Here is a 19,275-nt window from a genome sequence, read left to right as displayed (position 1 = left end):
AGATAAAAAAAATTTTGACTTCATATAATTTCGCCTAAAGAGGTCGGTTTCAGTATTATTTCATAGAGATTATAGGAAGCTATACCAGGTTTATAAAAGTCTAGTACTCCTAAAAACATTCGTAACATGCACTTAAAGAGGGCATGTTTCACACAGAAGGTGATTTTGGTTACAAAAAAATCAATTTTTTTCTAAACAGATGTTGGCAAGTTCCGAGTAATTGAAACTTTGAACGCATTTTTCTCATAGCAGTATTTTTTTAACTTTCCTCAATCATACCTCGAAAAGGGTTCAACCAATTCACTTAAAATTTATAAGGTAGGTTTAGCAGATGTAAATGAACGAAATGGTCTAGAATTATACAAAATTTCCGAGTATTTCTATTTTTTTCGTAACGAAATCGTATTTTTAGCTGATTCTAATTCATTGGATGCAATTGGACTTCTAGATTAAAATGCAGTTTTTTTTTCTTTTTTCAAATAAGCCTTTTAGTCTAAATAGTGGTGGAAGTTAGTGTCCTTTTTTTCGAGTCGGATGTCTTCCGAGTGACACAATTTGTGTTCTAATGAAGGTTTTTTATCATCTTAAAATAACAAAAAATAAATTATAAAAACCACAAAATGTTTTTATTCTCTGTCAAAAACAATTCCCAAAAAATGATTAAAAAATGGATTGTCACGAAGGGAAACCTCTTAAGTATTTTTCGTATTTTACAGTGAAACGATAACGAATGATTATTTTCTTTACAAGAAAAATGCGTACAACATAATGTTCCGTTGCTATATGGGAAAACTCAGTTAAATATTCATCTGAGTAGAACAATTACTTAACGTATTTTATTTCATTTATAAACATTGTTTCACAATAGAGGAAGGTAGGGCACAGTAAAACAAGACAACAGAGAAATATTTGGAAATTAATTTACCGAATTACTAAGACTGGTTAATTTAAGAGTTCTGTACAATTGGTTGTAAAATTTTCGAAGAAAAAGGTACAAATATTACGGTTTTGCCTATTAGGTCAGTTGCTTAAGGCGTAACCAATTTCGTCCGCGGTATGCTTAGGGTAGCAGGTTCGATTCCCGCCGTCGCAATAAAATTAATTTAATTAATAGTTGTGATGGGCTGGTGTAATGCATGGTATACGCATGAAGGAGGTGCACTCAGCCTCTGAAATTGAGGAGCTGATAAATGAAATTATTAGTGAAAAGGTGATAAAACACATATATGGTATCACAATGGACTCTATAGCCTAAGTGTGTTCTTCGTGGACAGCCAATGTAACCTAACCTAATCTACGGTTATGCGCTAAATAAAAACAGCATGCAGACTAAAATGATACTGCGTGCAAATTTTTCACGAATGTGTTCAATTTTTTCCTAATGAATTATTTCTACAGTAATTTACAAAAGTATTACCTTGGTTTACGGTGTGTAGTCTTTCTTATTGCATTTTTACGGTGTGGAAATTTAACATTTCCTAAAACAACAAAATAAAACACCGTTATTAAATTATTTTAGTACCTAGTAGGTAATACTTTTTGAATTTTTTTGGGTTATTCTATTATATAAAAAGGAGATAACACGACAATTTATTTTCTAAAAATAATTCATTGCAAAAATTTCCATCCTACTATAAAGATACGGGGTGAATCATTATGTTTCACCTTCCTTATAGAACTGTACTTATCCATTTATTTTAGTTTTTAAGTTTCCTACGCCCGAATACGTTGATGACTGTCCTAAAACTGGATAAATTGCATAAGATAGGAATCTAGGAATACTGGTCTTTATTAACAAAGGAATGACTAAATAAAATCTTCTTTTGGAAAAAATACAATTTAAAAAAAATGAATTTAGACAGCTTTTTAAATTGAGTGACACATTTGATAAATGTCTTTTACTGTTGGTATTTGCAAACTACATCAACTGCAGAGCAAGAGCTGAAAGAGAGTTTTGAATAGTTTTAATAAACTATGAGAAGAATATAATGAAAGAAAATAGAATATGTTACCAGAACTTGAAATTTAACATTTTCAAACCTACAGTAAACAGCATTATAATGGAACAAGATATTTTTAAGAAAATAGAATTATTTAATTACATGGAAAAGCAAAAAATCATTCCTTAGAATTACAGGAAAAATGAAAATAATATCAAGTATAATCTTAGATTTTGGGAATTTAGAATTTAAAGAAAATCTATATAGAAGAAAAAGAAATTGGATCAAATAAAAACATCCAAAGCAAAAAAGAAGAAGTATTTTCATGGTCGCGAGGTTTCAAAAGAAGGAAAGTTGAAGCCTGAAAAGATTTATGTTAGCATCATCGAAAGGCTTCTTCAAGCATGTCAAGGCTTACTTCGAGCCATAGCTTTACAGGAATAGAATTAGACTGGATTGCTTTAAATTTAAATTAAAGGTTAGGTAGGCTCACCAGGAATTTGTGAAGGAGAGCTCACTTTTGTCAATTCCATAAACTTCTTTGCAGTAATATCTATCCTATCTCAGTGTGCCACTCTTGTTGTTGTGTCTATCGTCGTTACGGCTAAAGGAAACAAAATGAAAAAAATGAGTGTGGATATTCAAATTAGGAAAATGTTAGCTTTGGGTTGTGTTTACTTGGTATGATTATGAAAAGATAAGAGCTGCCTAAAAATACTACTAATTTAGATATAATACTACAAATAGAAACACATTAAGGTGTTTTGAAGAAAATGCCAATAATGACAAACTTTCCAAAATTTATTTGGCAGTTCATTATATAACTAATTAGGAACACCTCTTAAATTTTGAAGTCATTCTTGCTCTTCAAAATGGGTCACCGTATCTGTATATTTTCTATATTGAAAGACCAAAATTTACATTTTTTCCGCGTTAAAGCAGTACACTGAAAAAAAATTAAAATAATAACAACCTCAACTCGAAGTTGACCGTTTTACTTTCAAACAATTGCCTAAGGATTGGAAGTACAGCTAAATATTTGTATTTACAATATAATGGGATTGAATTGAAAATATGAATTCATAGTTACAAAATCACTAAAGTTAAATAACCAAATTATTACTTCTATCAAAGAGATTGACTTTAGTTTAACGTCAATGCATTTTATTGATGGAAAATAAAGTTGAAATATATAATCGTGTAAATAAAGGGAATCAATGAATTAAAAGAAAATTTCTTTGCATTTGTTTTAAATAGAATATTTGGTTATTATGATCGCATATCTATCATGTCTAGTCCATATGTGATTGAGCCAACATCATGAAGATTGTTGTTACCAGTTACCAGAGAGTTTGAAATAAACATATTGATCATTTTTATAACATTTACCAAATATTTTGGTTTATATGTAACAAGCATCGATAGCATAGTTGGTTAAGCTGTAGACTTAGGACACTACCTATTGTTACCTGTTCGTGTAGTTGTGACAATCACATCAGTGTTTTGTTATAATATTTATAAGTGATAAAACCAATCAAAAAAAAAAGATTGTTTAAAACTATATTGCATTTCAAAACAAAAATATTTGAAGTTTGCTAGACAGTATATTACTTTCATACAAACAACTCATGCGTTTGTGTCAACTTCACCACTCAACCCCGTACGGTAGTTGTATCACATTCGTGGCACCATTCGCCATATATGATCTCGCGATGAGGTTGAGACAACGTCATATCGGTTGCTATTAAGAATGTTTTTTTTCAGTGTATGTTACACGTGTACGAAGACGTTTATGGTAATTATTATGCTCATAAAGATACATTTTAGAGATTAAACGAATTGGTGGTTTTATTACGAGTACATTAGCAGGTGTGGTTGTTTACAAAAGGTGTTACCTATATAGAATAGTATCGTTTAAATACTTAAACGAAATGATAAACATATGATATATTGATATCATTAACCTCAATTATGTAATAGTAAACCTTTACCTACATTGAATCAGTATTACTTACACGTTAATTATGTATTTTGAAATATTTGTTATATACGGAAATTATGCTAGTTATTATAATATTAAATATGGAATTTATTAACGAGTAAATTTATATAAATTTTATTTAATATTATCTTATATATTTAAACGAGCAATTCTTGTATATATCAGCAATCTCGGTAAACGGCTCCAACGATTTTCATGAAAATCAATATGCAAGGGTTTTTTGGGGCGAAAAATCGATCTAGCTAAGTTTCATTTTTAAAAAATTTCATTTTATCTGTGTTTTCAGGAAAAACTGCAACAAACTGCAAAATGCGACTATTTCTGACATCTATTGGTGTTTATCGTAGTTATCGAAATTAAGTACATTAGCGGAACAATCAAATTGGTAATTGTTGGAAGACAATACCGAGTATTTTAACTCAAAAAATACCGAGCAAAGGCCATCCAGGTACTTATATTTAATTTATATTAATTTTTGGAGAAAATTTTTATGTTTTTTTAAATTTGTATCTACGTTTTTTTTTTTTTTTTTTATTTGATTTTTCTAGAAATATTCAACTGGTAGGAAAAATTACTTGACAAATTTTCTTTTATTTGAAAAAATCTGTGGACATCATTATTAAACTTTTGTTTCAAAACATCACACCCTGTACTTTTTGATTGAAAATGTCTGTTTTTAGGCGAATCAAAAAAGGGGTGTTATAAGTTTGACCGCTATGTGTGTGAGTTTGTTTGTCTGTATGCCTGTCTGTGATTTTGAGTTTTTTTGTTCCGTTGGAAAGGTAATTTATTGGAACTATGTTTCAAGTGTGAGTTTAGTGTTCCGAACCCGAAACAACTAAATGGGTGATGATCATAAAAATTGGTTCAGTTTGGAGAAGGCTTTAAGGAAAAAGGTAATTTATTAGAGAGTGTTCTTAAATATGATTCAAGTGGGAGCTTAGGGTTCCGTACTCGAAAAATTTAACGGTGACTTTTAAAATTTTGTAAATTTCACTTGTAATATTCCAACCATTACATACATACATTTAATTTATGCTCCCTCCATGTTTTTTATTGTTGATTTGCTCGAGGGAGACAAATAGTAACAATTTAAATGAAATCAACATAATAAATAAATTATTTGTTACGTCCTTTTAATAGCTAGATAATTTTCACAGTATGGACTATGAAAGGCTATATTATATTATATTTGACTAGTTCGAATCATGAGGAAATCTGCAATGAGGTACCCTGGCTAAACACAGACTAGAGATATAATATCAATAGCAATTTACTTACTTTATAAATAGGCAATTTTATTACAGGTATGATATGCAAATTACAAAATGAACAAAACTAAATCATAATTTTTAGACCATGAGTCTATTTTAAGTAATAAGCCAGCACGATAAGCTTTAAAATGAGGGGTAAATCATATAATTTGATCAAGAAATAAGGAAGATTTCGCGTGGAAAGGAATACTTAAGGCTGGAGAAATACCTAAGCATTGTAGGTCTCCGTTCCAACAGAAATGTTATGATTTGAATATCATTATGCTGGTAAAATGGGTTATTTTTTACTTTTTAGAAATCCTCAAATAACTTCCATGTAATTTTATTTAAATTCACTTTTAAGGCAGCACGTAACACAAATATCGATTAGCCTTTTAAACATTATTCTTTTAAGCACTTATTTTAAACACTAAAGTTTTCTAAATTAGCCTTCATTTTTCCCCCTTTGATTTGATAATTTCACCAATATTCTACAGCAACATCAAAGAAATATCTAATTAAATATAATTCATACATGAACAAAGGTTAATTGTTCCTAAAGATCAAAGTTAAATAGTCTCAATTTTCTAATTAAGTAAAATATCATGTTGTATGTTTGTATTACGTACATGTGGATATAATTTGAGAATTTCTACCCGATATTTATATTTTTTATTATTTCCTTATCATAATACATGTTCACATAATTTCTATGCAAAAAGTTGTAACGACATTGCAATTGCGTTTCTATCGAATGTATATACATGGAAGGATAAAAACAAGACAAAAAGTATTACGTGAAATATGAGCGACATTAAAACCTCCAGATTTTATTTATTACTAGCTGGGAACTACCCGCTTTGCTGGGCAACATCCCCACTTGCACCCCTCCCTCCACATTTCCTTGCGTTGGATAACAGTTTTGTAATGTACACGTCATGCTCTTTTATTTGATACCCCACTTAGGTATATTTGTAAATATTCGATATTTCCTTCCCACTTTCTCGCTACACCTTTCTACCCTCCGAGGGCTAAAAAAATTTCTAAATGTAATTTTAAACATTCTGACCAAGTTTTGAACTATTAAAAGCCATAATTGAAAAATATGAATTTTTTATTCATGAACACCCCCGCAACCCCCCTTGTGGGTGGAATTTCGTAAAATCCGTTCTTAGCTGACCTCTACTTGGCAAAAGGAATATTCCTGCCAAATTTCAATTCTCTAGGTCTTATAGTTTCAGAGATATCGTGATGAGTGACTATCTATCTATATCTATAGAAAGTCTCCTATATATATAAGATTAGTATCCTCAAAATAGAACACAGCGCTTATATTTGTTGAAAATTATAGTAAAGCATAATGTCGAAGCTTGACATGACATGAAAAATTAAGTTATAATATTCAGAACGTTGAAGCAAATATGGAATATTCGAGTTTTTCAAATTAATATTAGCTTTTCTGGGATATTTTATTTCATAAGAATTTTTATTGATAATATAACATTGGAGGATCATGCAGAAGAAGTTATAGAGCATGGAATAGCTTGGTAAATAACTACTTTGATTAAAAAAGTCAAATGAATTCCGATTTAAAAGAAGCAGACATTTTTATTCCCCGAACTAAAAAAAAGGGTTGTTATAAGTTTGACCGCTATGTGTGTGTGTCTGTCTGTGGCATCGTTTGAAAGATTATTTAACGGAGAGTGTTCTTAGCTATGTTTCAAATGCGAGCTTAGGGTTACGTACCCAAAAAAACTAAAAAATTGTGGGATTATGACATACAATTTTAACATGACTATGTAAATGAATGGTCAAATAAATCTGGCTCAGTTCATTTCAAAAAGTTAAATGGTAAAATAATTAGGTAGTTCAAAACAATAATTCAAAAGAACAAGGTTACATGAAATATTTCAATTTCAATTACAATATTTCCAAAAATTTGTCCCAGAAAATGATAGCTCTCTAAGCATCCTTTTCATCTCATCTGATGTCCTTGAACATCACTTTGATATTGATTTAAGAAGGAGTGTTATAAGTTTAAAGTGTTTATCTGTGCGTCTGTATGTTTCTGTGGCATGGGTAGCGGTCGAACCGACTTGATTGAGAATATTTTATAGCTAAGTTTCCAAAAATCGGTTTACAAGGAATAAATTTGTCGGGGGTTTTTTAAATTTTGTAAATTTCACTTGTTTATTGAACTCTGCTTACAGCCTATACATTTTGATTGATTTTAATCGGAAATTATTTGAATATTTTAATCAGGGATAATTTTAATACACTTATCAATTAATAAATTTGTAATACTTACCAGTACTATAATTTTTATTTTTGTATGTTTTTGAGCAAATGATATGTTTTAATAATTTTCTAAGTTCTTTATTAAACGATAAATAAATCCATGGATTAACACAGCTATTTAAACTTGACAATAATGTCAATATTGTGAATGTGGCACCTGTAACAAAAATAAATCTAAATTGTATTATTCTAAATAGAAAAATATTCAAATATCTAATTATACCATGTATATATGAAATATAGGTACATAGTATATTAAGTTTAGTCCCAAGTTTATAACGCTTAAATATATTGATGCTACGAACGAAATTTTGACATAGGTGTTCATAGAATCATCTAATTAGACCATTTCCGGTTGTCCATCCGTCCGTCCGTCCTGTGAATACGATAACTCAAAAACGAAAAAAGATATCAAGCTAAAATTTGGACTGCGTACTCAGGGCGACAAAAGTGAGGCGACTTCGTAAATGAGTAACATAGGTCCATTGGGTCTTGGGTCCGTAAGACCCATCTTGTAAACCGTTATAGATAGTAAAAAAGTTTAAGGGTAAAAAATTTTCCTCATAGTGAAAAGAAAGTATCATAGAAAAGAAAAAAACCAAGTGTCTCCATCCATCTTTATGAATGTAGACGAAAAATAAAATATTTTTCGATATCTGCCTTGGTTGACCAAATATCGAAAGCTAAATAATTAAACAAAATTTTCAATTTTCGATATTTTGAAAAACACTCCAGATATCGAAAACTTGTGTTCTTACTTTTCGTCTTATATCGTCAAGTTATAACATAATTCACGATCAAAATTGAAAATGTCAATTTTTTAAATTTATGCCCCACTACCGTGCTCATACATCCATAATCGAGAAATTTCGCATTCTGCCAAGAGTAATTAACATGGACTTGTCTCGTTTATGGTACATCACAACCAAAAACTGCTAAGGAACTTTCTTTTTTAAGTTTTATCGTCTATTTTTGTGCAGCATTTGTAACATTTCTTGAAAACAGATTTCATTTCTAAATTTATTTAAGTACTGAGTCATAGTAATCAAAGTTAAATTTTAATAATTAGCAATAGTTAAAAAACACACTTAAGAATGAATAATTATTTGAAAAGGTGTATAAAACCAACTAATAAATAAGAGTATTTTTGTGTTTACTTGTGTAATAATTATATACCTACCTACTACTAAAAAGGAAACAAAAATATATTTCTCCATTTACCTAATATATATTTTTCGTTTTTCTGTAAGTTATAAATCCAGATTAATGTGAACAAATATCTTAGAAGGATTTCCCAGATATTTCTAACATTGTTATTAAAATAATTAATGACCCTTTTAAACATCTTCATAAATAAATTAAGATTAACTATCTCAACTTACAATAATTATCGTTAAGTATATCGTTTTCTAGAATGTTCTGCGTACAATAAGATCTAAGACTTTTGGCATATAATTGAATTTTTTCACAGGAAAGTTGTTTTTAGAGAGCCCTACCTAATTACATTTTATTTCCAGAGATTCGATAATTATACTACGCTTTTATAGGTATTTATAATATATCAATTTTATTAAATCCTCTCATTTCTTGGAAAAAACCTTTATTCTTATTTTGTACAAATATTTTACCTGTGTAAACAATCCCTACCTCTATTTCGACTGTTATGAAAGAGGGATAAGAGAGAACAAGACAGGCGGAGGATATAATGCGATGGTCTTTACTTTTAAGCCTAGCGAAGCGGGCGGGTATCAAGCTAGTATAATTTAAACATTAGAAAACATTTTTACAAAGCCTATCTTTTCAACCCTCACCTTTTCAACCCTCCGCGCAAAGCGGTAAGGGGCGGTATACATTTTTGACCAATAGATTCCAAAATGAGAAGATACAAGTTTTTAAATGAGCTATTGAAGTTCCGAATTCGTTGATTTTTCGAGGAGATTCAGCTGTTTTAAGTTTAGGTAAAGTTTTATATAAAAACTTTGTTCATTAATAAATTGACGCAGTGTAACTCCGTTACAAAATGATTTCTTTTTCAATGGGTTTCAACTAGGTTTACAAATATTTCTATTACACGCATAGTTATAACTATTAATAAAGGTAAAATATTAATTGAATCATTCTGTGTACCACAATAGAATAATTAATAAGATAGTTTTACGTGTGACATAACTATTTTCTAAGAGTGTGTTTTCTAAATGGTATTTAATTAAAAACTTTCCAAACATTGTGGTGTAGTTATTATATTGTTGTAAGGTAAACAACGATCCACTAATGCTATACAGTTTTATTATTAATGTTTCTTAACAACATATAAATTCTAAACAAGTGAAAACAAACAATTGACTGAGTTAATTATTGAAATGCCATGTATAGACAATGTTAATGACGCAATCGTTTGTTTTTTGACGACACGTAAGTAAAGAAAGATATCCACTTTTAGATAGCCAAATATTCATTACTGATATTCCCATATAATACATACTATACAATTTGCGCATAATTTGCGTTCTCACTGGAAAACAGTGATGTTTACGAAGAAATATTTCAAGCAAAAGTTGATCGTGATGACAGACGACAGACAGACGACAGACGTACAACAGACAGACAGACAACCGGAAATGGACTAATTAGATGATTTTATGAACACCAAAATTTTGTTCATATTATCAATATTTTTAAGCGTTACAAACTTGGGACTAAACTTAGTATACCTTGGTATATTTCATATACATGGTATAATGAATGATTAGTAAAGTGAATATATCTTTATCATTAAGTATTAGAAAATTTAATTAGGTAATGTATTATTTTGGATAGAATAATTTTCTTAACTAGGAAGTTATTGATCTACCATTTAGAGATGATACCCATCATGAATTCTTAAGATATCGATTTTCGATTACATTAACTATTAGAAATAATTCAATTATTTTTATATAAAATTATTTATCTGCAGTGATTCGAATCCAATGTTTATATAATTAGAATTACGTGAGAAGCAATATCCGAATGGATTAAACACGTGATTTACATTTCAATATAATTTTTATTTTTCATTTTCACAATAATTTTCGAGTATATATACAGTATGTTCTATAATTGATGGTGTGGCAAATTTTGATCTGATGCATACTTTCCTGGATAATTAAACAAATAAATTAAATAAAAAAATCAATAAATTTATCCAGTTACAGGGCACTTAGATACAGGATCAACATGAGATTATAATGAAACGTATATGCATGAAGGAGGTGCACTCAGCCTCTGAAATTGAGGAGCTGATAAATGAAATTATCAGCGGAAAGGTGGTAAAAAACATATATGGTATCACAATAGGCTCTATAGATTCAGTGTGTCCTTCTTGGACAGCCAATACAACCTATCCTTACTTGCTTGCATACAATTTTCAATTTAGCCTTGTTGAATTTATTAGGAATAAGGATCTACACTTGTATCCCGGACGTTATTTGTAAACATGGATTTCTCTGTGATACAAAAAAACTTTAAATTTACCCTAAATAATGCCTCCCAACGCATATATACACAAAAATGATTATAAAATTTGATAATTAGTTCAAGGTCGCGTAGAATATAGGTTAAAAATTCGATTCAAATTCTGAACTTGTGCGTGTGATGATGTTTTAATAGCCAGACCACCAAAAAGATTATATCAATGTTTGATATTTGGTATTCAAATGCCTATCTTGTTACATAAAACAGCATATACAATTTAAAATAATTTAATCTATTATTTAAATTATTATCGCATTATCATATTACAGAGATCATATTTATTAGCTAAAATAGAGATGGATTTATTTTAATTAGAACGAACAAACACAAAGAGTTTTTATAAACCGAAGTAAGTAAAATATTTGAAAAATTATATTTATTTAGAAAAAAAATTTCTAGTAAAAGTTGTAGAGTTTAAAATGATGCACATATTATGGTGATTTTGAAATTGGTATTGATCTTAAGGGAAATTTTATAACAAACTCAGCGTCGTAGCTGATAGAAAATTGGTTCTTTTAAGACAAGCGATGGGGTGGGCCTGGTGCGATCCTTGAGGTCCACACGAATAACTCCCCAGTATAATAAAGAGCTATTAAGTAAAATAAAAAAATTCGACCGACTCGATGATTTGAATGAATGTTACGAAATTACGGATCATATTGCCGTTAATACGCTTCGATCTACACCTCAACGACAAGTCAAAACAATTTTTGTTCGCGCGATTTCGATCAGGAAAAAAATTACCTCGAACGACGTATCTCAGTGTCACAAAAAATGCACGGATTACATATAATGCTATGAAATAAGAAATGAAAGATGATTGAAAATCGTAATGGATTATATTGACAAAACAGGGAAGCCTAATAGAATAATAATTTTGTTATTTAATTCGGTCCTGATTATTTATCATTATATTTATTAAATTATATAACCTAATCTAATATTATAGTCTAATATATTATACCAATATATGATAATCAAAATTGATATTTCAATAGATTTTAATTAAATATTTGTCCTCTGTATCAAAAATTAATAACACGTATCTCTTTTAATACTTTAGAGCTTTGTGTGAATTTGTAGTTATATTTAAGCTATTCAATGTTGAATTTTCGGACAAAATCTACATTTCTACCTGGGATTATTTTGTTCATAAATAAGTTATGTATCAAATAAATTAACAAAATTTATTTCGGTATAGGATTCACGTATACCATTTGAAAATTAATTATTAGCTAACGCAAGTCCTGCGCTAAAAATTGTTATATATTATTAGCTAGATGTCGTGATGTGTGCGCAATCTGTAAATTTCTCACATTTGGTACTTGTCCATGAAAATTTTACGCCAGAACCACATTTTTGCTGCCTGTATCACATTGACTTGGGTCTTAGGCTTTTATTCTTAAATATGGTTTTTAGTTTTTTAAAGTTCAGGATGCTATATTAAATTGTGTGTAATATTATTTTGTAGTTATATGTTATATCTCCCTTGATAAGAAGCTTTTACACAGAATACAATCCTTATTTATATCAAAACAAAAGCTTTTGTTTAAATATACATACGCATAAATTTAAAGTTCTGTAAAATGTTATTTCACAGATCTGATTACAGCTTATTGACTGATTATTTTCATGATCAAATTTTTTATGTTTGTATAAATTTTATGTATACTGACGAAACATGATGAAATATTTTATATAGTAAAATGTTGATAGCACGATCTCACAGTGAAAATAAAAATATTCGAATTATCGAGTTTTTGAAGTACCCAATCAAGATTCGGATAATCAATGTATAAAAAGCCCAGGACATTTGGCAATAATAGTGTTAATGATGCGCTGTTTGACGTTACTTTGTGAAATTTCTTTCCGGAGAATTTAGCCTCGAAGACAAACCCCAGAGTGGTCGGTTAGAGTAATCCAGGATGAGGATTTGAGTACTGACTCATCACAAACGGTGCATGGGATGGCGGAAGAACTGAGCGTCAGCTCCCATGTGGTTTTTGATGGTTTAAAACGTATTGGAAAGGTAAGAGTCCAACTGAGAGGACATCGACGAAATGTGCCGAAAATTGCGTCAGAAGCAGTCGGAATTGGTCAACAGAAGAGGTCCGATCTTGCTCCACGATAACGTCCGTCCGTACGTTTCACAAACAGTCGTGAAATCGTTTTTTGTGACCTATGGCCCCGGGTAAATTTTGTAGCGGCATTCGAATCGATGGGGACTTTTAAGATTTTGTTTAGAACCAAAAATAAAAGGTTCATGCAAACATCCAGCTTTCCCGGAATTATTCCGAAGTTTGGTCTTGATTTATTCTCTGGATTATAGTAGGATAATTAAGTTCTAATAACTTTTTGTATTACTTATTCAATTAACAATGTCTCTGAAATTTTTGTTCCAAAACTCAATAGTGAAGACCATATGAGCAATATACTGCATTACTCATTAGTCGTTTTATATAAGCTACAATAACCAAAATAGCTACTATTGAAGCTCGCCTGTATTTGTCTGGATGCTTCGTGTTCCCTAACTTGAGTATAAAAAACCCTTTTTAGCGAAGACGAGCAAGACTGCGATACACCACTACCATCACTTCCACATTGCCGTTCCTCGCTTGACTTTGTGCTACCTCGCGGGAGTGTGTGCAGCAGACTTTAGAAACAGCAATAATTTTATATTATGAATTTCAAAAGTGAAAAATTCATGTCATTTTAAATAGCTTTAAAATACTTCAAAGAAGTTGCGTGTCAATTATATTAATAAATAAATTCTTCCTTTCCTTTTAACTTTACTTTAAATTTATAGTCAATCGAATATATTTTGTTATTTCCCATTAATTTTTGTATTCCTTAGCGTGATATCTCGGATATTGTTATTTCCGAAAAAAATAACAAAAAATATGTATCCTCGGCGGTGTAGATGATTTATAGTAAAAAAAAAACAACGAGCGATAAGAATGAGAATTTACTAAATTATTTATTAAAAATTTACTTTAGGAAATATGTTTTTTTCTATAATGTTCAATGTCCAAAATCTAATAAATAATTTTAAAACGGTTTTTTTTTTATCGCCGTAAATCAACTTTAAATTCACCGCTTTCACCTACGGTAGAATATACAAACACAATAATTGTTTATGAAAATTTCCAAACTTAGAAAATAATATTTAATTTAATTTAATTTAATTTATTAACCAGAAAAAACAAACATATACATTCACAGTATATATTGAATTTTTTATCCTTTGTTTTATATTTATTTCATGAAGAAATCGAAAATTTATTATTTCTCTTCTACATGAGCACCCAAAGTGTGGATACGATAATTATTTTGGTACAATTTTAAAACCGCATGGCTGAAATAAAAATATTTAAATCATTTTATTTTGCTAATATAAAATATCATATTCACCAAGGAACTTTACGATCAACAGTATCCTATTATCTTTCGGGCCCAGTTCAATTTCTTGCGTAACGTTATTATTAATGGACGTTAGTTTGGGAGTGGTTTTCGATACTTACATTTTAGTTGGTAGACCAGTTTTTAGCGACCCCAAAAAGCCAACAAGTAATAAGTTTGGAATCATTTTCATCACTATTACCCGAATTGTGAATTTAGTATATTTACGGTTCCTGACGCTCTAACGAATCGAATGCCGAAAACCGCATTCAAATTCAACTTACTGTTCAAATTTTTCAAATACATTGCATCGTTTTTGCGACTTGCTAGTTTCAGCTCAGTTATATGGTCCAAGTGAAATATTTGTTGTACTGCTAGCTGCTAAAAGTGAGAAAACTTATAAGTTGCTCTAGCTCGTGAGCCGTGCTTTTTCGCTTTATAGTTTATTAATAAACACCCTATATAAATGTATATAACAATCAGAAATTAACAAAAAATTAAAAATGACCTCCAAAAAAAAAAATTATGCGTAGAACAAAAAAACAAATGATTCCCCATATGTGCTATAAAACACAATGTAGATAGATATTCATCAACATATTCCCTAAAGACACTTTAATAGAAATTAATCATTCGTTTTTTTTAGAACTAAAATATAACAGTTATATTAATATTAAAAGTTGCTACTCTGCAATAGAAACAGGAAAAACAGAAAGCTATATATATGTATGTTATTAATAATAGTCATTTTTAAGATTTACTAAACTTTATCTTACTATCTATGCACTTTTCTTAATCGCGGTTGATATACTTCATTTATGACCTATTTTATAGGGGTCGCATTTAGCCAAAACCAATTGCAAACCATGGTAAATCATATTAGCGTGAAAAGTAAACGAGTAGGCTTACAAATAAATATAGATAAAACGAAGGCTATGTCAAATGTTAAATTAAGCACAAAAATTTCAATTAATAGGACCGTAAAGAAACCGTAACAAGTTTTAAATATCTAGGGCAGATTCTATCCTTTGAAAATGCGGCCGAAGCTCAGGTGCAGGCAAGAACGTGTAACGCGTGGAAGAGATTTTGGGCATTACAACATGTTTTCAAAAGCAACTCATTACCATTAACTCTCAATGTAAAGGTTCTAGATACATGTGTGTTGCCCATCTTAACGTATGGCTCCCAAACAAGCGCCTATACAAACAAAGATTACAAAAAGTTTCTAACGTGTCAAAGAAGCATGGAGCGCTCAATTCTGGGTATACTTAGAGCCGATAAGATCAGTTGCCACGAAATTAGACGGAAAATTAAAGCTAAGGATGTCGTAGTCAGTGTAAAAATTTTTAAGTAGAGATGGGCGGGACACATTTCCAGAATTAGAGACAGCAGATGGACACTGCGTTCTACTGTATGGACACCGTATAATCTTACCCGAAGGAAAGGCCGTCCTATCAAACGAAAGCGGGACGAGTTGGTATCGTTTGCGGGAGATTGCTGGTCAAGGAAGGCTCTCAATAGAAAAGAGTGGTGTATTCTGGAGGAAGTCTTTGCACAACCTTTGGGATGATTGGCTCTTATTATCTTATAGGGGTCGAATACTAGAGTCTAGTTCATAGATTTTTTACTTCAGGCTACAGAGAATTTTTTTCTGCATTAAATTACAGGAGTTATTTTTTTATTTAAATAGGTTCAGTATCACGAACTGAATGTAATGCACAAAATCCTTACAAAAATATGCGGGGGGAGTGCCTACATTTTAAGGAAAACCGTTTTAGGCTATATGTCCATAACCGTGCATTTTAGACCAATAATGGTAATTAACTTTTTTGTACATAATTAAATTAACTATCTTTTTTGTAAAACAATTTTTTTTTGTATCACAAAAAAGAGCATAAAAATTCCTTCATTATATTTTGTCCGGAAATTTGGTATAAAATACTGCACAGTGCGTTTTGAGCAAAATTGATATTGATAAATTACTACAGTCCCACTGTATAGAGAGTTTTTTATTAAATATATTTTACATTTATGCTCCCAGTTAAAATGTAAGTCTTTATAAATATTTTATCCTTACTTTCTCTATGTTTATTTTGAAGGATTATCTAACCTCTTTAGCATCTACTTACGCTACAATCCTCCTTTTATTTAAGATAAAACGTATTTTATCTTTAATATATATAACTTTGAGATCACCACAATATTAAAATTTTACTCGTTTTAAATATGATTACTCTCTTTTTAGCCCAGAAGGTAATAATAATTCAACAGTCGAAGATAAAAGTGCGCAAGAAGGATAAGTTATTTTGGACAAGGTCGGATTTACACAAAGCGGCTATGGTAAAAATTTCCGCCCTTGGACAATGAAAAAAATGCCGCCCTAAGTTTCTGCAGCTAGTTCTGATACAATAAAATATGTAAACAACTTGAACTGAAGAAGAAAATTTCACGCAAAACTTTTTTATTGATATTTGGCCGATTTTCCCAATTCTCAGGAAAATGGCTGAAGATATCAAAATTTTTGAGTCAATATTTTTTAAAGAGAAAAAAAATTTCCGAAAATTTTTGTTTGAAACTACTTTTCATAAAGTTGATGGTTTCTGAGATATTAGCCAAAAATCGTTATTTAATGTATACAAAGCGTTAATTAACGCAACCCTAGTACCTCTGAGATTGCGCGTTAGAAGGGTCTTAAACTAGATGCCAGAACCTTCCTTTTTTTTAGTTTTTTTTGTCTTTGAATAAATTCATAAAATCGCTTATATTCAGTTACTTTGAACGGTCCAATACTTATATGTAACCAACAAATGAATCTACTTATTTGTGTAATATATGTATAAGAATAGGGTATTCCACTATTTTTGAAAAAGTACTTCAAAATGTTGATTTTGCTAATAAAAAGCCACCAAAAATTTATTTCAGAAAAATACACACGCTTTCTTGCCAAAAACTTAAATCAAATTTGAACTTTTTTTAAACTGTCAAAAACGCGGGCATCCAATTTGATGACGTAATATGGGTATCACTATATGATGAAATAACACAAATAAGTTTAACAGATATATTCATAGACATCTGATTATAATAAATATAAATACTTATTATCTATATGTATACATTATACCCAGCTGTCTACACTGAACTAATTGATGGTCTATGACTCATATCGGTATGACATCACAGTAGAGCTTACCCGCGTTTTAGGTCACGTGATTTACAGTTTAAAAATTACGATTTTGAATTTTAATATTTTTAAAGAAAAATGTGCTTTTATGACTCAAAATCAGGATATTTAAGTATATTTTGACAAAAATTTTATTTTTTTACAAATTTCATGATTTATTTTTGACTAACGATAATACCCTATTGAAAAGTGCGAAAGAACACATCAAATAAATAATTTTATATATAGTTAATTGAACGAGAAAAAATATTTTTATCAACAATCTAGTCGAAAAATAACATAACTAGTTAAAGTAAATTCAAGAAAATATTTCCTGAGACATAGACTTGTAAAAATTTTTATATAAAGCACTTTCAAGATTACACTCGAACGTGAAAAGTATTCGGAAACGCCACTGTATATGTAAGAAGGTATTCTTATTTATAATAGAGAACGCCAACAAAAAAACTAATGGAAATGTTAAGAGAAAAAACATAATATATGAACATTAATAATGCCATTTGGTATAAAATAAAACTAAATTATTAAACATTTGGTTTGAAAAACTCTAGTGACCTCTTTCGCAGGAAAGTAATATTTGAAAGCATTTCCATGAATTTTAAAAATAGATAAGTTTTATATGTTTTTTTGGCAAAAATTTTTGTTTGAAGGGTACACTATATTACTATATTTTACATAAAATATTATAGTTTTCTATAAGAAGGATTTTCAAAGATTCAATGAAAAACGTCTTAAAATTCTTTTCACACGTTTCAATTAAACACGTTTTCTTAAGGTGTTTCGATAGCAAAACGAAAGTGTTACCAAAAAAACTGAAATTTTGAGTGTCAATTAATGAGTATTTAACACACCTTCTGAATAAATTTCAGGTCGATTCTCGATGTACGGTTTACAATAAATTAATTATTAAAAACAGACCTTTTTACTGGGTGGGATACGAAGAAGTCGTAATAAATGTCGGTTTTTACATAAAAAACTGTTATAAATATTTATCAAGTTTTAAACTTAAAAAAAAAAACTTAAACCAAAAGAAAGCCGACTTCAAAAGAAAAACTTTTCCAAAATAAATTAATAATATGCACTAAAAAGTAAAAAAATAACGATAATATAATGTAGTTAAAATTATTGTTATTTTTGGAGTCGGCGTCAACCAAGGAAACAACTCTGACAGAACAGTTTGCAACATTAGCTTAGCTGACACCGACTCCAAAAATAACAATAATTTTAACTACATTATATTATTTTTTTACTTTTTAGTGAATATTAATTTATTTTGGAAAAGTTTTTTTTTGAAGTCGGTTTTCTTTTTGTAAAAAGTTTTTTTATTTTATTTTGTGATTTTTAATAAATCTGAAGTACATTAACTAATTTGTCACTAAAAAAGAATCATCGCAATCGGTTGGCGTGATACCTATTGAGTTTTTCGTCCTCTTGTCGTACATACTTAATGTAAATTTAAGACTTTTATGGTTTTCTCATGCATAACGTTGTCAGACCTGGACCAAAATGAAATGGGACCACACGGCAAACACCAACTTTCAAATAGATAAAGAATTATCAAAATCGGTTCATCCATTCGAAAGTTCTCGAAGTTTCTCAATATTTGTGAGTTTTTCACAAAAGACGTATAAAAGATTGATTAATTGATACATAAAATTTCAAATTTTTTGAATATTTTTCATTTAT

The 19,275-nt window shown here is 29.7% G+C and overlaps 1 protein-coding gene across 1 annotated transcript in view; it reads right to left on the bottom strand.

Annotated features, from left to right (window-relative positions):
* Positions 1–19,275, bottom strand: part of LOC123292152 (isotocin receptor-like) — a 135,664-nt gene that overhangs the window by 706 nt on the left and 115,683 nt on the right. The window contains exon 7 of the mRNA XM_044872709.1: positions 7,504–7,650. Within this exon, the coding sequence (XP_044728644.1) occupies positions 7,504–7,650 (147 nt within the window). The remainder of the gene's footprint in view (positions 1–7,503; positions 7,651–19,275) is intronic.

This window comes from Chrysoperla carnea, chromosome 2 (genome assembly GCF_905475395.1).
Source record: "Chrysoperla carnea chromosome 2, inChrCarn1.1, whole genome shotgun sequence".
Lineage (NCBI taxonomy): Eukaryota > Metazoa > Arthropoda > Insecta > Neuroptera > Chrysopidae > Chrysoperla > Chrysoperla carnea.
Note: the sequence above shows the minus strand (reverse complement) of the source record. Positions and strands in the feature narration are given on the sequence as shown.